The following is a 24,709-nucleotide window of genomic DNA, read 5'->3' as shown; positions in this document are numbered from 1 at the left end:
TTTTAAAGTGAATTCAGGAGGTATGCTACCTGCTTTTAATGTACACATCCACATTTAATCTATCACCAAATTATATCTATTTTCACTTGTAAGTAACTCTCAAATTCTTTCATTTCACATCATCCTTGTGCTATTACCTTCATCCAGGCTGTACTAGTCATTGGCTCAAATAACTGTATTAGCCTCCTGAAAGGTCACTCAGCCTTCATTCTTGCAGTCTTCATTCCTTTTCAACACTGTAGCAGAGATATACTATATCCTAAAATTCAAGACTGTTCCTGTAACACTTCAGTGACTCCACATTGCTATGAAGAAACTCCCACTCTTCAATTCCACCCAATCCCAGTACTCTCCAATTCTAATACAATGTGTGCTCCATGAAAGTAGCAACCCTCTCCAACTTCCATAGGAGGGTTTTATACATTTTGGTTTTTCAGTAAATCTTTGGTGAGTGCATTGAACAAATGTGGTTTCCATGCCTCTTTACATTCTTATACTTGCCCACCATACCTTTGTCTTTTGCTACTTCTGCCCCTGAATTTACACTTCAGCTATAATGAACTTTGTTTAGATCCAGAAAATCACCAAGAAGAGAAACAAGTATCAGAAACATACAATGCTAAAAACAAGAAAGATAAGCCCCAGACAATCCATTAATACCGGGAGAGCCGAGGCTGGTGACCGGGCAGCTAGGAGGGCCAAACAAAGAGATATTTCGGAGCAAAAGGAGAATGTACACAAGACAAACAGGAATTGAGACCCACTTCATCAGCCACAAGGATCGCACCTCAAGATTGAAGTTAGCCTGTTGTGTCTTATCCTTAGTGACTTTTATATTTCTTTTATCTACTGTAGTTCTCATCCATACTTCTCTTACACTGGGAAAGCTATTCTAGAATAAATTAAGTAGCTATTATGTTATTATGTGTCAGGCATTTTGCTAGAAATGAGAGTACAAGTCTAGAGAGTATTAGGAATTCTCCCCAGGAAGCCTACAGTCTATGTAAGAAGTACATATGGATTACCTCAATGCAATAGAATAAAGACTACACTAAATTTTACAGCTGCTCAGCAAAGAAGGGGCACTTTGCCAAAGATGAGGTCTCACAGAAAGACGTTTCATCACAGTTTCTATAAATGTCTATTGATTTTGCCTATGTCAACAAGATAACTAAATCCCCAGACCGTCTCCATGTTTTCTGGAGACATGTCGGTATATATGTGTGGCATGCGAACAGTCATATCAAACTTGGATTTTTACTCATTTTGTTTACATTGCTTTGTTTGGCTAAAAGGCTGAATATATTTGCCAAGGTCATAGTAGAATTCTTCACTTTGTTTGACAGGCTGAAGACTAAATTTTTCAATGTCAAACATAGTCTGAGTTTTTTTTTAATCTAATGTCATTTCACTTATATTTTCTGAAGAAATTTGTTTTTTCCATCAAGAAATCTCTGTTGGAAACAAAGTCATCTGCTGATTCTGCTACACCAGCAGTTAGGCTCTTCAATTTCTTTCCTCTCAATTTCTACATCATTCTGAAGGGGAAAAAAAAATCATCATAAGGGGCAGAGGTTCGAATTGTATAAGAGCAACCAGTTCTTTCCTATAATAATCCCAAATTGGCTATAAATTCTACCCAAATCTCTTCACCAATATGCTATAATATTGAATGGGAAGTTATTCAGAAATCACAGTTGCAGCTCCTAGGAGCAGTGGTATATCAAGGGTTGCAATGGGCGAGGAGAGGTGGAAGCACTCCACCCCAGGTATAGGCAATAATAGCATTGACTGTAGGAAAGTTAAAGAAATAATAAAACAGACTAAACACTGCTCTGCTTTTTATTGTCACAATGTATTTTTATTCTAAACAATGTCAGGGGTCAAACACTCCTCCCTACTGGATTAGAACACTCTCTCTGTGCCAAACCCTAACACTCTCTCTGTGCCAAACCCTCCCTACAAAGTTCCCTTCTTACTGCCTATATCTCTCTTTCTCCTCTACCCTACTTGTCAAGGGATGCTGTTACCAGAAGTAGGGAATATTGTACTCTTCTATTGTTGTTCTCTTTACAGTGATATGAATGTTGATATCTGATAATATAATGATAAATACAGAGCCCCATTAAGGGACAACATCCCAATGGGTTCCCCATTAGATGCCTCTTTAATGGTGAGTGTGTTGCCCACTTTTGCTCAAGAAACGGCTTCATAAAATTCTTTAATTTGTCAAACTCTGATGGGAGAACTGTCCTGTCAAGGAATGGGATTCATTTTCATGGTTAGGACTATGCAAGGTAATTAATGAGAAACTCATCCTTAATAAGCAGGTTTCTCTCTGGGTACAGTAACACCACCAAAACCTCAGTTTGGTAACCAACAATCCAATTTTAATGTAAGCACACACTTTTGGAAAACTATGCAATTTCATGACAAACATTAAGAGAGAAATATATTCTGGTTCATCCAGAAGAAAGATACACATTTTTAGAGTACTTTGAAGAAGGCCTTGTTAAAAACATTTCAGAAAAAAAAAAAAGAGTTTCTGCTGGGAGAAAGGTAAAAAGGGAAGATGAAAATGAAAACAGGAATGAAGAAAAAGATGTAGAAAATCCTTCAGCTATGTTATAGATTAAAACTTACCAACTTGTATTACTATTGGATTTAAGAAGAAAATAAATCTAAAAGTGTTTTCAAAAATTTGCTGTACTTCCTCCCAAATTAGAAAACGTTTATTTAAATGATTAAAAATTGAATATGCACAAAGCAGCATGCCATCTTTGTGCATTGATCCAATAAGACTCTGCACTGTACTGTAATTTGGCAGGCAGTATTTAATCTTCAGTCCAGCTATTCCTCTGTGGCCACAATATTCCAAGTATTTTTACAGCTTATATCTTTTTCCAGACCAATACCAAAGCTTGTGTTCTTGAGTGGTGGGCCACTCTCAATCTTTAATGGCTCTGTGTTTGATATTGTGCAAATACATGAATCACCGGGGAAGACAGACGGAGACCTCGGTAGGGAATTAGAGGCTGCTCTTTGTTAAGATGTGGCAAACCTAGCAAAGGAATCCCAGGAAATCAAAGTATATCATAAAATCACAGCTGGAGAAAAGTTAATCATCACCTAGTTAAATTCTACTTCAGGCACACTTCGTATTATTGCACTTCACTTTATTGTGCTTCGCAGATTGTTTTTTTTTTTTTTTTTCCTACAAACCTTCAATTTGTAGGAACCCTGCAATGAACAAGTTTATTGGTGTCATTTTTTAAACAGTGTGTGCTCACTTTGTGTCTAGATATCACACTTCAAATTTTTAAATTAATATTATATCTATTATGATGATCTGTGATCAGTGGTCTTTGATGGTACTATTGTAATTGTTTTGGGATGCCATAAACTGCACCCATACAAGATTGCAAACTTAAATTACTGTGTGTGTTCTGAATGTTCCACCAACAAGCAGCTCCTTCATCTCTCTCTATCTCGCTCTCTCTCTCTCTCACATCAGGTCTGTCTATTCCCCTTAGATACAACAATATTGAAATTAGGCCAATTAATAACCCTAAATGGCCTCTAAGTATTCAAGAATGTGAAAGGAAGAGTTGAATATTTCTCACTTTAAATGAAAAGCTAGAAATGATTAAGCTTAGTGTGAAAGGCATGTCAAAAGTTGAGACAGTCAGGAAGCTAGGCTGAGAGAAGTGAAGATGCTTCAAATAAAAACCTTGAAATTAGCAGAGGTTGCTTCATCAGGTTGAAGGAAAGAAGCCATCTCCATAAAAATACAAAGTGAATCAGCAAGTGCTAATAAAAAAGCTGTAGTAAGTTATCCAAAGATCTAGCTAAGGTAATGAATACAAGTGGATACACTAAACAACAAATTTTCAATGTAGACACAGCAGCTTTATATTAGAAGAAGATGCCATGTAAGCTAGAGAGGAGAAGTCAATGTCCTGCTTCAAAAGACAGGCTGACTCTCTTGTAAGGACTGGATATGTCTGGTGACACATTGATCATTCCCAAAATCCTAGGGCCCTTAAGAATGATGCTAAATCTACTCCACCTGTGCTAAATAAATGAAACAACAAAGCCTGGATAACAGCACATCTGTTTATGGCACACTTCACTGAACATTTTAAGTCAGCTGCTGAGACCTATGACTTAGAATCCTTTCAAAAAATTACTACTCACTTGTTAAAGCAGGCTAAATATGGCCTGAGAAGGGCTCCATATTCTATATTTGAATATGTGGATGAACTGTAACCTAGCTTAATAGACAAAATTGAAAACTTAATAGTATGCACCATAACAATAGCTGGGCATTGGGCAATCCTAGCAGCCATACTTCAACCACTCGTAGACTTCTGAGTGTTAAAACTGCGTTCAAATAAGGCTAACACAGAGCTGTAACAAATCTTGCTGTTTCTGTATGTCACTTCCGATACCTGTACATCACTTTACCTTTTTTTCTCTATAAATTTGTTCTGAGCATGAGGCATCCCTGGAAAATTTCTGTGAATGTGCCGTGATTCTGGGGGCTGCCTAATTCATGAATCATTCATCACTCAATTAAACTCCTTTAAATTTAATTTGGATGAAGTTTTTCTTTTATCACATTGAAAAATACACCTGGTTGCCCACCAGCTCTGATGGAGTCATACAAGAAGATGATCGTTGTTTTCATGCCTGCTAATACAACATCCATTCTTCAGCCCAGGAATCAAGAAGTAATTTCGACCCTCAAGTCTTATTATTTAAGAAATAAATTTTGTAAGGCCCTTATCTGCCTTAGATACTGATTCCTCTGATGAATCTGGGCAAAGTAAACTGAAAACCTTCTGAAAAGAATTCACCATTCTGGATGCCATTAGAACATTTATGATTTATGGGAGGAGGGCAAAATATCATTATCAATAGGAGTTTGGAAGAAGTTGATTCCAACCCTTACGGATAACTTTGAGGAATTTAAGACTTCAGTGGAGAAAGCAACAGCAGATGTGGTAGAAACAGCAAAAAAATTAGAATTAGAAATGAAGCCTGAAGATGAGACTGAATTGCTGTGATCTCAATATAAAATTTTAATGGATGAAGAGTTGTTTCTTATAGATGAGCAAAGAAATTGGTTTATTGAGATGGCATCTACTGGTGAAAGTGCTGTGAATGTAGTTGAAGTGACAACAAAATATTTAGAACATTACATAAATTTAGTTGATAAAGTAGCACAGGGTTTGAGAGGAATGACTCCAATCTTGAAAGAAATTCCACAGTGGGTGAAATACGATCAAACAACATTGCATGCTACAGATAAATCTTTCATGAAAGGAAAAGTCAAGAGATGTGGCAAACGTCATTATTGTCTTATTTGAAGAAATTTTCACAACAACTCTAACCTTCAGCAACCACCACCCTGAGCAGTCAACTGCCATCAGCGTCAAGGCACCAGCAAAAAGATTACAACTTGCTGAAATCTTAAATGACTACTAGCATTTTCAGCAATAAAGGATTTCTTAATTAAGCTACGTACATTTTTAGATGTAATGCTATTGACAACTAATAGACTATGGTACAGAGTAAAGATAATTTTTATATGCACTGGGAAGTCAAAAAATTTGTGTGACTTGCTTTATCGCAATAGTTGCTTTATTGTGACGGTCTGGAAATGAACCTGCAATTTTTCTGAGATACAAAATATTAACTGTACTTTGTTTTAGTTTGTACATATGAATCTAAGGTTTATTGACATGTCATGATTTGATCAAGGTGATATAGTGGTTAAGCAGTTAAGTGGTTAAACTAACTAGTAGAAAAAAAAAACCCCACAAAACTTGATTATCTGAAATCTTCTCCAGAACTTTAACTACTTTCCACCATAGAAAAATACTACTTCTGGAGAAAATTCCATACTTATGATTCATTTATAAATGGGACAAAATTGAGTGTCTACAGCCTTTCTTTTTTTACATTTTTAAACATATAGTTGGATATTTCACCATTAGAATAAGAATGGTGTTTATCGTAGGCTTCAAACAAACAAGACTGAACCTATGAGTCATCTTTGATGTACCGTCTTAAATAGGATGAATTTTAGGTTATCCATTAATGCAAATTCTATCTAAACTTCTTATTATTTTAAGAAAAGACGTTTGCATGAACTCCTTAGGTCACTGAGTTTCATCTCAAAGATATAGTGAACAGAGATAGAAGATTTTCCAGGTGAATAATATATATGCTTATATTCTATTTAAATAAAGATAATTTAAATAAAGATATGCTTATATCCTATTTAAATAAAGATAATTTTTTTAATATCAGATATTATTGGACTTCCTTCCTGTACCATTATAAAGCTTTTTAACATAAATGAATTAAAAATCAGTAAGGCAATTCGTTTGCCAGATTATAGTTCTATTTTCCATTTAGAAAGCAGTCTCCAGAAGCAAATTTGCTTCATACAGAAAAACTCAGCATCAAGGTTCCTGTTAGCTCTCCAAGACCCAAACATCCCCAACATCTTATCATGCTTCTTCCTAAAGAAACTGGTTTAAAACAAAACAAAACAAAGCAAAATAAACCCTGCATAAACTCCCCTATGACAATGTGCTCAGAGAGGAGGCTGGCCCCATTCCCAGCACCAGCGTGAGTCCAGATTGGCTTCAGCCAATTACCACATTATCATTCCTCTCACCAGTGATTGATTTAGACATGGGCATGGGAAATAAGAGGAAATCTATTGGAGGCCTTCTGGGAGAAGCTTCTTCACTCTTACAAGACACAAGAGCTGAGGCAGCTTCTTCCTGGGGATCTTGTCTGTCTGCGTGTGTTGCCTCTGGAGCAAGCATGAGCGCAGAGCTCAAGCTGCGGGCATGGGCAAGGCCGAGAGGAAAAGGACCCGGGTCCTTAATGCCACTCTTGAGTCTCTAAATTAACCAGCTCTATAACTGCTGTTCTTGTGGACATCTTGTTATGTGAGATAAGAAATGTCCTTATTATTCAAGCCAGTTGCAGCTGGATTCATCCAAAATGCTAAAGACCAAAATTGCCTCTAAAATGTAAAATGTTATCTCTTGGATATGCCCTTCTGCATACAAGAGGCCTGAGCCAAGTGATGAGGCTAATCCCTGGCAAACTCCTTAAATCCATCACAGAAGGTCAAAGAGCATTTTCTTAAAACCCACAAGCTAGCATTGCTTGAGATGGCAGTGGCAGAACAAGTCTGATGTAAAATGACAAAAGGGGGTCAGATGATGGCCCTGAACTTATAGTCAGGACTGAAAGTAAACAGGGCAAATAATCCAGAAAGAGGGTGAGAGAGTTTCCTGCCTGATCATCAAGCTCATCTGCCCTTCTCCCTAGGCACACAGTTAAACTGCATTTTTCAGCCTCCCAGGAGGTTAAGTGCGAATCAGAGAGATGCATGAAAAAGTGATGTTTTTCATGCATTTCAGAAGAAGCCATCAAAACCTCCCAGGTGTGCTTCTTTGGGCCCTTTTCCCATTTGCAACTCGTAGGCTAGGAAATGACCTCAGGAAGGACTTTGAAGTCATCAGTGGAATGTGGATGAATGACTTTGTGGAATCCAGGCCTGAGCTTGATTCCTTCCCTGGATGACCAGAAATATTCACCAGGGACTGCTAACCTTGAACAAGATACAACTTTGTTTTATTCCACTGAGCTTTGGAGGCTTAGCATGTTAGAATGGTTAGAATTGGTAGTATTACAGCATTAATTAATACGGCAAACTTACTGAGTTTTTGTGAATACTGCTATGAGTGAATTGAACAAGTGAGTAAATGTAATCTATATTTATAAACAAACAGGACCAATTAATTAGGTGTCCTATTTAAAACACCTAGGAAGTAAATGATGGAATTGGCCTAGAACTCAGCTAGTCTATGTCCAAGTCCTGTTTTCTCTGGCGTCCCATCCTGCAAAATACAAGCTAATAAGTCCCAACTTGATCCTAAGTCTTGAAAACTCATACTGACCAAGATATATCAGAAAATATGAATTCCGTTTGAACTAAATAGAACCAATTAATGTGTTGTTACTAATTGGTCCCTAGATGTGCCACTTTCAGCTTTATATTAAGCCCTATTTTAAATCAGATTTGCAATAACTACCATGTGATTGATATCCACTGATGTTTTAGTGAAAATTAACCTTCTGTGGGCTAATCTGGAATACTGCTAACATTTCCCTTCTTTGTAGCATGTAACTTATCTTTCTAATGAATCCCTAATAGTATTTGGCATTGACTTTTCACAGTGTAAAAATTGAGCAAACATGCTTTTCTTCCTTATTTTAAATGATTTTTCTTATAAAAAAAATGTATATTCTTGTTATAGAAAAACAATTTTTAAATCACTGATAGACCACCTTTTCAATGTAGAAATGGGAGGTTGCAGGAAAACAAGGCAAAGAGGCTACAATAATCTATGTAGCAATAGATGAGAGTCGGATTCATCAAACTCATAGTTAGCTTAATATAGATGCAGCTAGTTATATAAAAACCATTACAGATACAAAACACACAGACACATAGATGTAGATAAGTACACATCCATGTGATTTCCTTGCTCTGTCAGGAATTAGAAAAAATGATACCTCAAGAGCAACTAGCATATCTGGAACCTAGATCTTTGTTTGTAGTACCATTCTCCAATAAAACAAACAAAAGCTGCTTGGAGAAGTGGCTGATTCTAGGACTGGTATAGGACAGATACGCAAGATGAGCCTGCAGCATTTTGTAGTACCAGGAAGTAGTAATACTCCTAGAAAAGAAGAAAATACCCCACAGTAATGGAATATCAAAGGGACACAGGAGGCAACTGAAAGAACTCCTTTCAGTGGCCAAAGCTGGAACAATTTAAGCAAGAAAGTAGTTTCGAATTATAGCCCAAACTAAAAAAGAAATATCCAGAAATATCCATGAGTCCATGCCACTATAAATAAAAGACTGACTGGATGAATGAATGAATAAATAGAGAAAATAGATAAATATCTTGTGTACAAGATTTGCAAATTACATAGACTCCAACCTTAAGGAGGAAGGAGGTAGAGCCTAACTCTCCACGCCTTAAGTGTAAGCTGCACATAGTGACTTCTGTCCAAAAAATACAGTATGGAGGATAGTAAAAAGATTAACTTTACAGTGGAGAAACCTGAAAAATGCTACTTCAGTTGAGTGATCAAGGTTCACATCAACAGTGATAAGTCACTTTGAAAGAATGCACCCTTGATATGATGTGATGAAAATGGCATTTTACCTTTCTGTTCTTCCTCCCAAAAACCTCCTAGCACCAGTCTAATCATGAGAAAAACATCAGACAATTCCCAATTGAGGGACATTCCACCAAATATCTGATCAATACTTCTCAAAACTGTCAAGCTCATCAACAATAAGGAACGCCTGAGAAACTGTCATAGTCAAAAGTGTCTTAAAGAGACAAGACATTGAAAAGCAATGTGGTATCCAGGATAGGATCCTGGAACAGAATAATAACATAAGGTAAAAAGCAAAGAAAACTAAATAAACTATGAACTCATAATAACAATGTATTAATATTGGTTCATTAATTTTAAAAATTTACCAAATTAATGTAAGATAGTAATAATAGGGGAAACCGAGTGTAGGTTTTAAGGAAATTTTCTATACTATCTGCCAATTTTATTTCATCTAAAGCTATTCTAAAATTCACAAATGCATTATTTTATAAATTTACCCACAATCCCATCATCTAGCAATAAACAGAAACATTCTAATGCATTCTTCATCTTTTTTCTATGTTTTTTATTTTGCAAAATGGTTTCATATTGTACATAATTCTTCAGTTGACATTCAGTGAATGTATTTTCATGCCATTATAATTCTACAGCATGATTTATATTTATGTCAGAGTGGTTCATCTCAGATATATACCATACATTATTTAGTCAATTATACATTGATATCTTTATTCTTCCCTAATTATATTAAATTTATTGAAGAAGGAAGTGTAGGAAATGAAGAGAGTAAGAAAAAAGACAATAATACTGACGTATTTGTTTGTTGTGAAAAGAGAGTAGGCTGCCTGATGCTACCAAAGGAAATGCAGTGGGCTAAGAAGCAAGACAGCCAGAGACCAGTCTCAGCTTTACAGAGAACTCTGAGAGTGGCCTTGAAGTCACTTAATCTCTGCCATTTCTAGTGTCCTTCTTTATAAAATGGACTTGATAAGTTATGCAACAATGTCCATTTCTAAAATCTATTACTGCGTATTTTGCATAAAGGCTATTAAAAATTTTAATGTAGAGGGTATAACCAAGTATATTTAATGTAATAAAGAAGGTATAGAAAATGGATGATAGATACATTTCCTCTCTGCTGTATGGCCCAAAATTTCCCATCATGTGGCACTAATGGAATACATTATATAAAGCGATATAAAGATCTGACAGTTGGATGCAAAAGTGACTCCACTGAAGGAGAGGAAAGACGAGTCTATGAATGTGGCAAAGAGATTGAGTTTGACTGAACACAAGAAAAGGCAGTCTAACAATAGAATGGGCTTCCTAGAAAAGTTTTTGAATTCGGGAATGTTGTAACATGGGCCAGATGGAGAACTACCAGAGATAATATAGAAGCTATCCCTGCACTCAGTAGAAATTCAAACAGAATGGCCGCCAAGGTCACTTTCAATTTAGAAACGGTGGAATTTTTATTTAATCTTACATATGACACCTTCTTTTAGACACTTGTCCTTAAGCATTGCCGCTGTTTCTGAGCTCTCTGCTGTGTCATTGGTCTCTTAACTGAAGAATCAATTCCAGTAGAAAAAAATAAAAGGTATCTATTATGACAAGGAGTCCTTTAGCTTGTTTATATGCATAGATGGGTCCCTTTCTACGTATCTTATGAAGAATGGGCACTTTCACTGTTGTTAAGAAAGTGTACACAAAACATCTCTTGAAACTCAATCTTTTCTATGAAGTCATTCCAAAAAGAACAGAAACTTTGGAAAGCAAATCTCCAGTTCACACTCGCACTTTAGAGTTTGCCCTAAAAATTTCTTCATATCCTTTCCAGAACATGAACTTCCAAAAACCCCAATACGTTACACACACACACACACACACACACACACACACACACTTATTAAAGTTTTTGAAGTTGATCTGATCTGAAGCTGAGAACTCGTTCACACTTTTGGATGCTGAAGGAGGAATTGTATCTGGTGGGGGTTTTCTTTCTTATACGGTGAAGGACATTCACTGTTTTCTACAAGTGACTCCAATAGGTTTCCCTCTACCCAGCCAACTCTCTTTTATTCAGGCAAAACTACCTGGTGTGTGTCTGGAAGTGTCTGTTTCTGGAATTCCACTCACAGGTAGACAATGAGCCTAAACTAGATGACTTGAAACAGTCCTCATAGGTGAGGGGTGGAAGGAGACACTGGGAAAAGGGGACTGAAATCAGCTTTAGGAACTTTCTATCCTTTAATCTCAAGAATACGGAAAGTGAATGTAACATGTTATGAGAAAACCTCATATTGCCTATAGATCTTCACTTTCAACACACACACATGCACACGCACACGTACATCCCAAGACACAGGCTACTGCTATTGGCAAATGCCTCCTCTCCAGCCAACAGAGGAAGGAAGCGATCCAGACAGTCCCAACGCACCAGGGATAGATGTGGTCTCCGCAGCCCTCAGCTGCAGCGGACTGGTCTGTGGAATCACAGCGAGGAAGGTGTTGCGAGGAAATCCCTTGCATGCTGCGTGGTGTGTTAAAAATGCAGCATCATCCTCTCTGCTCCTTTTCTTCGCTGAAAAGCAGAATTCGAGGGCACAGGGAAACTGGAGGGGCGAGAAGGTTGCCTCCTGGAGCCCTGGAGCTCTCTCCCTCCACGCCCCACTCCTTGGGCTCTAATTGCCCCTGCTCCAATGGGCCAGCAGCACCTTCACCATTTATTTCCTCTTCCATTCACTCCAGCGGGGAGAGGAGAGGGAACACAAAACTCTAAAAATAACTGTCAGCATCTTAAAAAAAGAAAAAAGCTTATCTGCCCCCCCACCCCCAACGTGCTCCCTCCCTTCTCCCTCCTTTCCTCCCCCCCAAGGCCCCCCCTTATGGGGCACATGTCTGCTTCTTACAACACCGAGGCACATGGTTCCAGTTAGGCACCGAACCCCACCAGGAGAGAGAGGAAATCCACATCTGTGGGACGCTCCACACGGAACCACCTCCAGCGAGGGAGGCCAGGGGACTGCAGCACCGAGATGAAGGGCTAGACCCAGGGAACGCTGCTCATGCGGTGAGAGCCAGCGCGGGAGGCGGCGAGGGCGCGGGGAGGCCGGGGAGGGGGTGGGCCCGGCGGCGCCCCCGCAGCGCCCGCCGCCCGCCCCCACGCGCGCTGTCGATATTTGCCCGCCTTGCTGCAACTTGCTGCAGTGTTTGAAAGAGTAGTAGGAGCGCATGGAGGTGGGGCCGGGGAAAGACCAGGCTGAGTGGTTGTGGGGTGAGCGCGAAGTGGGTGGGGAGGCGGCGGCGGTGGGGAGGGGGGACTGGCCCCAGGGTGTGGGATGGGGGAGAGCGGGGTAGCCCGGCGCTTACACATGTCACATGTGCTTTTTAAGACGGCCGGGAGCGCCTGCGAGCTGGATCTGGTGGAGGATGCTGCGGCAGGTGCTTCGCAGAGGGCTCCAGTCGTTCTGCCACAGGCTGGGTTTGTGCGTGAGCCGGCACCCGGTCTTTTTCCTCACCGTGCCCGCAGTCCTGACCATCACCTTCGGCCTCAGCGCGCTCAACCGCTTCCAGCCCGAGGGCGACCTGGAGCGCCTGGTCGCTCCCAGCCACAGCCTGGCCAAGATCGAGCGCAGCCTGGCCAGCAGCCTTTTCCCCCTGGACCAGTCCAAAAGCCAGCTCTATTCGGACTTACACACCCCTGGGAGGTATGGCAGGGTGATCCTCCTCTCCCCACCCGGGGACAATATTTTGCTCCAGGCTGAGGGGATCCTGCAGACCCACCGAGCCGTGCTGGAAATGAAGGTGAACCACAAGGGCTATAATTATACTTTTTCCCATCTGTGTGTGTTGAGAAATCAGGATAAGAAATGCGTGCTGGATGATATTATTTCAGTGCTAGAGGATCTCAGGCAGGCTGCCGTCTCCAATAAGACAACAGCCAGGGTGCAAGTGAGGTATCCCAACACTAAATTAAAGGTATGCTCTTTCTGCATGCTTCTGCCAATTAAAGAGGCAGCACTTCATTTCTTGCCCTAAACAAGCAAAGAAAATGCAGAGGTCTCATCCTTAAGACTCAGAAGCTAATGCTTCTTTCATTTCTGGGGGGGAAAGATGGGCAACTGAGTGAAGAAAACAGGCAATGAATGGTATGACTAGATATTAAGAAATTCAAGGCCAAACAAAACAAATGCCAAAAAATAAAAAAAGAAAAAAAAAAAAGAAAAATGGAAAAAAAAAAAAAAAAGTTGTTTCTGAGACCCTGCAATTACATCTTTGTTCAGGGTTAATAAATCAGTGAATGGAAGGGGGAGGGGGAATCCTAAACAATTTGTGGGATTTCTTTTCATTATGGGGCTCAATGTATTTCTTATTACTGATTACACATCCACCTGGTGTCATATCCACCTATTTACATCTTCAGCCTGGGTTGATTGTTAACGTGTGGGGAGTTTGTATTTTGGTGCCGTGTGATCGTGTGTCTGAAAGCAGTGAGTTATGAATGTAGTAGGGATTCCAGGAATGATGTGTAGTGTGTTTGCATAGCAAACGAAGCAGGAATTTTCTGTGTGTAAAAATAGGAATGTGCACCTAACTGATGCACTAGTTAACTGAGTCCAGTGATCTTCCTTTCCCATAAAAAATTCCAAATAAGAGCAAGATTATTACAACAGTTTAATAACAAAAGGAAAGAAAAAAATCACAGTCAGCAAAATTTACAAAGAATGGTTATGTCAGCATTAAATATATTGTGCTGTTTAGATTCTCAATTTAAATTTTGTCGCTCAAATGAGATTTCTAAACTAATTCTACACTGTCAAGATTGAGCTGCTGCAGGCAATGAGGCATGCAGTCTCCAGGTGACTGAAGTTTCAGGGACAAATGTGACTTCCAAAAGAGTCACTGCACCATTTGTCTGCTTGACCCTGTGCATGCCCAGAAGCTGCACAGCCAAGAACTCCTAAGACAGGTGTTTCCCAAGAAGAATAATTTTTTTTAATGTATGTGAGGATATGTGTGTGCATCTGTGGAGATAGTGGAATAAAAGAGACCCCAGTTTCAATAAATGAATGGCCTAATAATCACTAATTTGATATAGTCAGCATCTATACATAATAAAAATAACTTTTTCAGGAGTTTTGAGAGAAAAACATCTTTTTCCTAAATTGATGTAGAATTTAATGCACTTAGAAACTAGAAATTCCTCAGGAAACCTTATAACCTGCTTTTTTTTTTTTTTTTTTTAATTAACATGGTGTCCTCATTTAAATGGATCCAGAGGCTGACAAGGGTTTCAGCTTTACAAAGCTGAGCAACCCCTTGATGTTTAGTGAAACGAAACAGATGATTTACCAGCTTTAAATCTAGGTTAGGGTTTGCCTGCTTCAAACTTATTGATGGGAGCATGATGGATGTGTGGTTAGGCAGCATGCTTTTCATTTCCCGAATCCTTTTCCATCAACATTATTGCTTGCTAAAGAAAAGGATGTGGTGGAGAGGTAATCTTGCTAACCTATACTCTTTTAATTGAGTTCTTTCCTATACCAAACACCTGGAGTAAAGAAAGATTTGAAACTTTGTCATATTTAGGCTTCAGTTTGCTTTTCCTATGGAGTCAACTTTGCAGTTCATTAGTATGCATTATTGGTTGGGTGCTCTAGTGCTTGTATTCAGCAGTATCCTCCAGGTGTAAAATTTTTGTTCAATCAGCCACTGAGGAAATGTTGTTTATCTGGTAATATCATTATGCTATTTACAGTATAAAGTCCCTGAGGTATTCAATTTACTCATTTAATAATCATTGGTTATGCTCTTATGATTTACTAAATGCTCTTCTAAGCACGTGAGACAGAGTTTGGGGCAAGAAAAGCGAAGTTCTCACTCTTGTGAGTCTTAACAGTAGCAGTCTGGGTGACAGAGGGAGACCCTGTCTCAAAAAAACAAAACAAAACAGTAGATGTCAGTGTCCTCACCCAGAGTAACCTGCAAGCAGGAACTCTGCAATCTTTGAGTGCACCATTGATCCAACACCATGCTAGGCCTATAACAGGTGCTCCATGGAAACTTTATGCTATTTGGTGGTTGATACATATCTTACTAGGAGTCAGAGGGTAATCACAAAAGAAGGGAATCATTAATTACAAATGTTAATATCATAATAGCATAAAAAGAACAGAAGTATTACACATTAGCTAAAGTTCTTATTCTGCAATATTCTAGTATCTATCAATGTTTCCTCAAATGTCTTGTCTTAACTCTCTCTGCATGGCATCAGTGGGAGTCTTTCAACTATGTTTGGGTAAATTGGGCTTTTGAGGTCTTCTGAGAGCAATGGGCCCTCTCAAGTGTTCAGACACAATTTCACACAATACAAAATGTAATATTTAAAATATAATATTAAGAGTACCATGGATGCCTAGAATCTTGTCAAAGGCTCTCCAGGGGCTCCCAGGATCAGGACTCCCTGGCAGAGAGCAAAATGACATGACCTTTTGTTACATGTTATTTAAAAATGATTTTGGTTCCTGTGTTTCAGGGGCTCTCAAAGTATGCTTCTATGATGCTGATACATACTAAAGTGTGAGAACTCCTGGTGTACAAGATTTGAGGAAAATTTTTATATGTATATTTTTTAGCCTTCAAATTCATTTTGCTTTCTCCTGTTCTACTGGGTCACTACTCTTCCAAACTCTAACCAATATGAAAAATTTTAGTACCGGAAAATGCTATTGGTAGGCAGAAAATTAGGAAATTGCAGAATAAATAGTGGTGGCTGCATAACATGAGTATGAATTGGCAATTACTTGACATTAAAGAAGCAGGTCAGTGCTTAGGGACAGGCTGAAGATGTGTAAACACTGATTGACTGACAGAAGTGGTCAGAAACCTTTGTTATGACAACAGAAGGTCATCTTCCAAATATTATGAAGACATCCAGAGAGTCCTGGACACAGAGAGGTTTAGAACTTCTGATAAACATGATTATGTTGACAAGGTGATCCAGACAAGCAGGACACAGAAAGGTGCCTTCTGTGGAATTCCAAACAGAGGCTTAGATAAAGCTGGTATGAAAAAAGCAGCCATTGACTTAGAATACCACAGAAGAAATGGTACATATACACAATTTCAAAAGCTGTGTAGAAAAGATGCCAAAATCTAAAATCCCTACATCTATATGACATGACCTCTGCAATTATTCCCTTCATTATAATCTTTCTTTTATATTCCTCACTAGGCACACGAATCATATCATACATCGTTTCTGTACTATTCACTTTCCCAACCCCAACCTAACCTAGTTCTATGTAGATAGTATTCATGACAAATAGTCATTTATTAATTTATTGATTAATTTGCACACTTATACTGCTATATCACAAAATTATCATCACTTTTTATACTTTTGTGGCTTGCTTTTATTTTAAAGGTATTCTTTGCATTCTCCAACTGTCTTTAAAGTGCTTTTGACCCAAATATTTAGGGGTTATTTTTTTTTCACCTATTAAAATATACACATCATACTATTGTATACGGTAATAGAAATGGGCAGACTGAATTTTTAAGTAAAATACTTATTATATTGTTGAAGTCTACCTCTTGATTTAAGTGAGATAGGCATTCAGAATCTTTAAGCAAGGACCGTTCTGGACTCTAAGAAATGTTTTCATTATTGTTCAAGGAGGTCGGGTGCTTACAGGTAATATTTCCCTGTTTTTAGGTAGGCCATCATAACCTCACTTTTCCACCTGGCTAGTTTCATGAAAACAACAATTCTCATATGTCCCCAGTTATTTATTTTGGCTGCAGTAAAGACATAAGTAAATATTTAAGCAGACAAATGTCTTTGGATATGGGTTTGATTCCAAGTCTAGATCCCAATATCCTGGCCAACAGTGAGAGAGAAATAAAGCAAATCTCTTTCCCTGAATCCTGCCATTCCCATTATATTCTATTAATAACCACACCTCTGAACAGATGTTAAAGTTAAGTCAGTATGTACTTCAATGTACCACATTTGAAATAAGAGCAAAGATAGACTTTCCTGCTCCTTAACAGAAGACAATGTTTCTTTGGGTACATTTCGGGTACATGCTCCAGGTTTGGAAGATGTTGCCATTAATTATTTAGCTCCAATATCAATGGAACAGTAACTTAAGCCAACATGAAAAGTGAGAACCAGCAATACTTAGGGAAATTTTCAAGCAAAGTTATGCTATGGACTTCTTTCTCTAATTCTAAAACCATATAAGTTATACATGTCAGGATCTTCTCTGATATTTTGATTTAAGCTTACCTTTCTGACTGAGTAAAACATCACTACCTTACTGAATCTTCAGTTTGTATCCTACATGGTGCTAGGTGTTTTAAACACACATGCTATTTAATTTTTTAAAGTTTTTAAGTCAGGGGGATTATTTCTATTCCCATTTTATAAGAAAGAAAACTGAAGACCAGGAGGTTAAGTGACTTCTTTAAAGTCCCCAAGCTAGTACTTGCTGGAGCTTGGATTTAAATCTAGGTCTGTCTGGTACTGAAGCTCATATTCTTAACCACAATACTATATTAGATCCCACGACATCCTCCATCATTCTCTGTAATGACAACCCTTTATACTAAGAAAGAAGTAGGGCTCTAACTCCTGTCATCTGAAACCCATGATAAAATACCACTACTAAGGTTTCACACTATTTCCCTTACTTGCTCAGAGTGACTGGCTCATAAGAAGGTGACAGAGTGAAGCTTCTAGTTTGGGCAAATTCTTACTGTCCCCTTACTGTGGAGAGTTTGGCAAATTCTTCACTGGCACATGATTTCACCTTTAATATCATTTCCTATCAAGTCAGAACAAACCAAGGTAAGGTAAAAATCAGCTAAAAGTAGATTCCTGTAACCTAGTCCAAAGTTTTGAGCCAGTGGCTTATGTGCCAAAGAAGCTTGAGTACTCCTGGCTTCAAATGGCCTGAAAAAGTAAAATTGATGGGATAGCACAATATGCTCTACATTAAGAAATATTCAGGAGACCTGGGTTCTATGAGACCCAGGTTTCTGTACTGGTTAGAACTCTGGGTTCTAACCTCAGTTCTTTAAGGATCAATTGTGTGACATTTGGCAAGTCTCATCACTGATGTAGGTGTCAGCTTCTTTCTCTGTGAAATGATAGAGTTAGGCCAGGGATTGTCAGGATTCTTGTCAGCCAATCAAATTCTATGATTCTTAGGTACCATTCTACCATAGAGTAGATAATTATCATTATAGTGGATTTGGGGGTATATTCTAGTATGTTTTTCTTCTGGAGTTAAGTAGATGTGCTTGCTTCCAGTTGAATGATGCTACTGAAAGACTTTTTTCATAGCACCCAACTGAATTATTGTACATATTTTTCCTGGCCATCCTATTGGGATAAGTTCTTTTATTAAATTTTTCTGAACACCCAAAGTGGGCTAAAGAATTGCTTGGCACTGGGGTCTAGCTTCTCCTCCTTGGTTTCATCAAGGCCTTAAAACCAGATTTAAATCTGGTTTTAAATGTTTCATAAGTACTTTTTTAAGCTTCCTTTTATTTTCCTAAGTCAAGGATTAAGAGAGGGTTTAAAAAAAAAACAGGACAGAAAAGGGTTATCTCCATTCTTCTTCCCATTTCCTTATCTTCAGCTTATCTGATGATAATTTCCTTTAGTGGTTCAGGACCACTAAGGACTTGGGGTGTCAGTGGAGAGTAGAAACCAAAGAGACATACACATCATGATGGAGGTGTATAAGGAGACCAAGATCATCCCCACCCCGCCAAAAATACCATACTTATTTCCCTGTCCTGACACCATAAGCAATAATGCACCCTAACCATTTTTATTTTCTTAATTTTTTCTACTTTAAATAATTCTATATTGTAATTGAAGCAATATTTATGTTTCATTTTTCAAAATATATTGTGTATGGACAGATTTTGCATTTTAACCCATTAGCGATTACACCGTGATTTGACCACATTGCTTTTAAATCTGTTCTAGAATTGACCAACTTTTGCCCAGACCTGTTTCAGATACATCCAGACATACGCTCAATATAAATATTTTTTAAAAATAAATCTGAAATTTCCAACCCCCTAGATTTGCCCAACACACATTTGATTGGACAGCAGATCTATTTCTTCCCTAACTTAGCTAAACAAATCACTCAAGTCTCCTCCCCAGGGTGGAATCATGGAATGACTCATTTTTCTAGAGTGTTTCTGCCAGTGTGCTGGTGGACAAGGGTACATTTATAACGGCTCTGGCATGCAGAAATATTTAGGCAATGGTTCTGACTTAAAAGCATGCCAAATTGCATTGTGAGCCACAAAATTAATTTCAGTTTGTTTTCTAAGACCAAAGTGTTTTGTATAGACCAGCAGCATGAGCACCAACTGGGAACTTCTTTGAAATTAAAACTCCCCAGGTCTTACAAAAGACCTACTTATCAGAATCTACATTTCAACAAGCTCCCTGGGTGATTAATATGCCCCTTTGGGTTAGAGATTCTCAGATCTAAAACTCAAGGTTGACCTTAGCACTCCTAATTCATGATGTGATTTGGAAGACTCATATACTGTTGAGACTGAATATACCATAAGAAAATATGGTAATTGAGCCTCTCAACATGTCATTTATCATGGTGTTATCTTGGAAACACCAAAGAGATATCTGGAGAATTATCAAGAGGCTGTTCTACATTGAAAAACCCTCATTCCTATCACCTACAGTTGAGCCTGTCACCTGGTTAAGCTTTAAGCTGATTACAGTCGTTCAATATTTTCTAAAACGGTTGAAATTAAATCTAACCATCTCTTTAAGAAAAAAAAAATCAGCAGCATTTTTCTCAAGTCCCTTTGCTGTTATTTCACAGTAGTGGCAGCATTAAACCCTAGTTACTCCAATTATGTTAATATTATGTGAGAACACAATATATAGGCACTATACATGGGAGTAAAAGTATTTGGAGGAAAATGAAACACAAAATTACAGAACAGTGTACCTTTAAAATGGCATTGTAATTTATGCTTTTTTTCAGACAGGATTATTATGGAAGAGCCTCTCACTGAAATCAAGGCTCATTTTCTGTCATTGAGATGAATTCAGGGCCTCTGAAAGGTGCCTGATGAACAGCATTCAAAAATGAATGGGTTGTGTTTAGTTACAGGATTTGTGTTGGAACAGTCAATGTTTATCTTCTGGAGCTCCCCTCCCAACATGCAGGGGACTCACCTGGGATCTTCTAACTTTGCCGTTTCAAAGGCTGAAGGCAGGTCAGGCACGGTGGCTCATGCCAGCAATCCCAACACCTTAGGAGGCTGAGGTGGGCAGATCATTTGAGTCCAGGAGTTCAAGACCAGCCTGGGCAGCATGGCGAAACCCCATCTCTATGGAAAAAATACAGAAATTAGCCAGGTGTGGAGGTACACATCTGTGGTCACAGCTACTTGAGAGGCAGAGGTAGGAGGATGCCTTCAGCCTGGCAGGCTGAGGTTGCAGTGAGCCAAGATTGCCTCACTGTACAGCCTGGGCAAAAGAAGGAAACCCTGTCTCAAAACAAAATAAAAAGACTGAAGATAGAGCATAAGTTCTGGGTTCTAGAAAGCCAAAAAGGTATGTAAAGGGCTCTCATAGCTTCAGAAGGTTCTGAAAGATCAGGCATTCGTGACAGATGGAGGTTTGATTGGATGTTAAGGGTTCACCCTCAAAGTTTACTCTTCCCTTTAAATTTGAGCTACATTCTCTTACCTCAGTAGGTCTTTTAATGACATGGACAGTGAGAATGTTCAGTTCTGATTGTCAGTGCAGGTCTTACTAACGTGGGCAAGGCAGATATCGTGTGGGTAAGATTCAAAAGCCATTCACATACACATTCATTTAGGTAACTATTGAGTCCGCTAAGTCTCAGGCAATGTGTTGGCCACTAGAGATTCAGTGAGAAACAAAACAGATGCGGTCCTTGCCCTCTGGGGGCTTGCGTCTTGTTAAAGAAAACATACACACCCAGAATCACACAGATAAATTCATAATTACAAATTATCATGGATGAAAAATACACGATGCTGTGAGAATAGAATACCAAGTTTGGGGGTAAAAAACCAGTTTTCTTGAGAAAGTGACTGTGAGTGGAGATCTGATAGGTGAGAGGGAGTTAACACACAGGGGTGAGTTAAGGTTAGAGACAAGAAAGAATATGATGGAGAGGACACGGTGCCCTAGAAGCACTGAAGGAAAGACACTGTGGATATAGGTTAAAGAGTGATGGTGGTGAGTGCTGAGGGTCATGTAATGAATTTCTTGAGAGTCAGCATAGGTAGCATCATTTAGGTCAGGATTTGTGCATCCAGATTGTGTTACATCTCAGCTCTACCCCCATTAACTCTATGACTTCAGATACTTTTTGATTGTTTGTTTGTTTGTTTGTTTGAGACAGTCTCATTCTGTCGTCCAGGCTGGAGTCCAGTGGCGCAATCTCGGCTCACTGAAACCTCTGCCTCCCGGGTTCAAGCAATTCTCCTGCCTCAGCCTCCCAAGTAGCTGAGACTACAGGCACCCACCACCAAGCCCAGCTAATTTTTGCAGTTTTAGTAGAGATGGGGTTTCAGCATGTTGCCCAGGATGGCCTCTATCTCTTGACTTTGTGATCCGCCCACTTCGGCCTCCCAAAGTGCTGGGATTACAGGCATGAGCCACTGCACCCTGCTCATTTTTTAACTTCTTTGTAACACTTCCCTCATAGTAGCCCTTACCTCACAGTACTGAGTGTATTAAATCAACTCATAATATCTTAGGCAGTGCTTCTCATACTCTAATAATCATCTAAGAATCTTATTAAAAATGCAGATTCTTCTTCAGTAGGTCTGGAGTGGGGTGAGAGTCTGCATTTCAAGCAAGCTCCCGAGTGACACTGATGGCGCTGGTACATGATCCACACTCTGAGTAGGAAGATTATAAGGTGCTTAGAACAGCACCTGGTTCATTATACATTCTTAACAAATACTAGTGCATTAAGTTATTGAGCATTGACCTTCTGCCCTTATCCGGAAGACATGGAATTACCTTCTTTTGAATTCATGATTAGATTTAAAAATCATTTTTGTTTCAACCCTCAAAGCTGAAAATCTTTCCTATTTTTGGTAGTCCTCATTAATTCCTTAGTAAGTGTAATAAGATGAACATAGACCCTTCTGCCTTTTGCACTGAAGAACTGGAGCTGCCTGCAGGTCATCATTCGGAATGTGACCTCTCTTTGCTAAGGACAGTAAAAAGTAGCAAAGGACCCTTGTCCTTTGTCTACTTCGACCCTTGTCTCAGTGTGCACTGGGTCCGAAAGTATTTTCAAGGTTGAATTTTTATGATATTCTCAATAGAGCTAGCCTTGACCACTCTCTTCCCTCTTGGTTTTGTGATGTTATGGTTCTTCTATTCCTCTGATGGTTCTCTACCATTTACTGGCTCACTTTCTTTTCTATTCCCATAGGCATATTTTTTAATAAAATATTTTTTCTCAGAATCCATTCTCTTAATATTCTCATTCAAGCCAAGCATCTGCTATTTGCTTCCATGTCTGTAACTCTTTCAATGGCATCTCTATGTTGCCATTAACTCAGACTCAGTATCTCGGTCATCTATGATTAAGTTTTCCCCACTCAGTCAAAACATATAAACAGTAATATCTAATAATCATTCTACAGCAGTAGTTCTCAAAGTGTAGTCCTTGGACCAGTAGCATTGACATCACCTGGGAACTTATTAGAATTGCAGATTCTCAGACCTAATTCGAGATCTGCTGAAACACTGGGGGTAGCACACACCAAGCCCTACAGGTGACTCTGATTCCAGTTAAAGTGTGCTCAGTCTTGGCTGAGTGTAGAAATCATTAGTGGAGCTTTAAAAATACTGATTTCATGGATCCCATCTAGAGAAATTCAGATTTAATTAACCTTGGGATGACCCAGGCACTGTGACTTTTAAAACAGATTACCAATGCTCAGAACCAAAGTCTCTTTTTCAAACATATTTTCATTTTCATTCTTGACTGTCTCTACCTGAGGCCTTTATTGTCATTTGTCTATTTTATTTAAGTGACAATCTAATCTTTCTCATTATAATTTATCATGCTTAAACCTAGTCTATTTACAAGATCATATGAATCTCTTGATTATTCTCTTCCTTAACCAACTCTTACAAGCACGTCCCATTTCGGGAAGAAAAACTACAAACTCCTGACCATTGAGAACTTCCCTTAGCTCAGCCTCCAAATTCCCTTGTAGTTTCAGTTATCGTTACATCAAATGCTGCAACAAACAAAAACAATCACATCCTGAACTTTCCTAGTTTCTTATCATTATTCATACTGTTCCTTTTGCTTGGAATTTGTTGCACAGTCAAAATCATACATATATCTTAAAAGCTGAGGCCTTAAAGCCACTTTTTCCATGGAGCTTCTCTAAGTACTTCCAGAAGTAGAAAGCATTTTCATGTACTTGAGGTAGGTAGTTCCCTTAGTCTCCATCTAACTTGTGTTATAAATATACAGTGAGTCTCTACTAAAGTACAAGTGTATGTGCCTAATGAACTAATAAGACATTTAGTTTTCTCTGCATAAATTAATTTGCCTGGGAGGATATGATCAGCAAGAAGGTCTGCAGGGCAAGTCCTTGAAGGAAGCTATAAAGGAATCGAATCAAAGCCCATTCCAGTCAGTCTGATATCCTATGATTTGTCCAAGCCCTGCCTACAGAAAGATATTGAAAGCCATTTTCATGAATGGCCCTGAGATACATGAGGCATGAGCAACAGCTTTGGGCTCAGAAAAAAAAAAAAAAAAAAAGACCACCAGAAGAGGGAGGGAGAGACTTTCTACCCACCTGTACACAGCATCCATGTGGCTTCAGCTAAGGAAAGGTTGCAGAGAGCATAACATGGCTTGGGCACCTGATAGGTTGCCAAATATAGCAAGTAAAAATACAGGACACCCAGTTAAATTTAAATTTCAGATTTTGTTTTAAAGAATAACATTTTGGTATAAGTATGTAATAAATATTGCATTCTTTACTTATCTGAAATTCAGATTGAACTGGGTGTGCTATATTTGATCTGACAAATATGGCACCATGAGAGTTTGCAGAATCACATCTGGAGACTTCAGCACAGACTTCGGCGTCACATGGTCACCAGCACTTGCAGTTCTAACTCACAGCAGTGACGATCAGCCAGAAGGTTAAAGAGGAAGACCATGAAAGTTCTAGTGGACACTGCTGAAGCATATTCTATATTCTAAGGACCCCTAGAAATGCATAGGTGAAGGTTTGCAGGGGTCAGAGCTCCCATCATATTCAATAGGGATGCCAGCAAGTTAAATTTAAGTCACTCTTAATATGACCTATTTTGTATACTCTGGCCTTGAGAAACCCAAGTTACATTTATTGTTTTAATATATCCAAGAAACTACACTCAATTAAGATT

General features: G+C 38.8%; 1 protein-coding gene across 2 annotated transcripts in view; it reads left to right on the top strand.

Moving 5' to 3' along the window:
* The first annotated feature begins 12,578 nt into the window (after positions 1–12,578).
* Positions 12,579–24,709, top strand: part of PTCHD4 (patched domain containing 4) — a 213,494-nt gene continuing 201,363 nt past the window's right edge. The window contains exon 1 of one of the 2 annotated variants that reach the window (XM_050789015.1): positions 12,579–13,038. In XM_050789015.1, coding sequence (XP_050644972.1) covers positions 12,613–13,038 — 426 coding nt within the window. In that variant the 5' untranslated portion in view covers positions 12,579–12,612. Of the gene's footprint in view, positions 13,213–24,709 lie in introns of both variants that reach the window. The other variant, XM_050789014.1, reaches the window with a different exon arrangement.

The sequence above is a fragment of the Macaca thibetana genome, chromosome 4 (genome assembly GCF_024542745.1).
Source record: "Macaca thibetana thibetana isolate TM-01 chromosome 4, ASM2454274v1, whole genome shotgun sequence".
NCBI classification, from domain to species: Eukaryota; Metazoa; Chordata; class Mammalia; order Primates; family Cercopithecidae; genus Macaca; species Macaca thibetana.
Note: the sequence above shows the minus strand (reverse complement) of the source record. Positions and strands in the feature narration are given on the sequence as shown.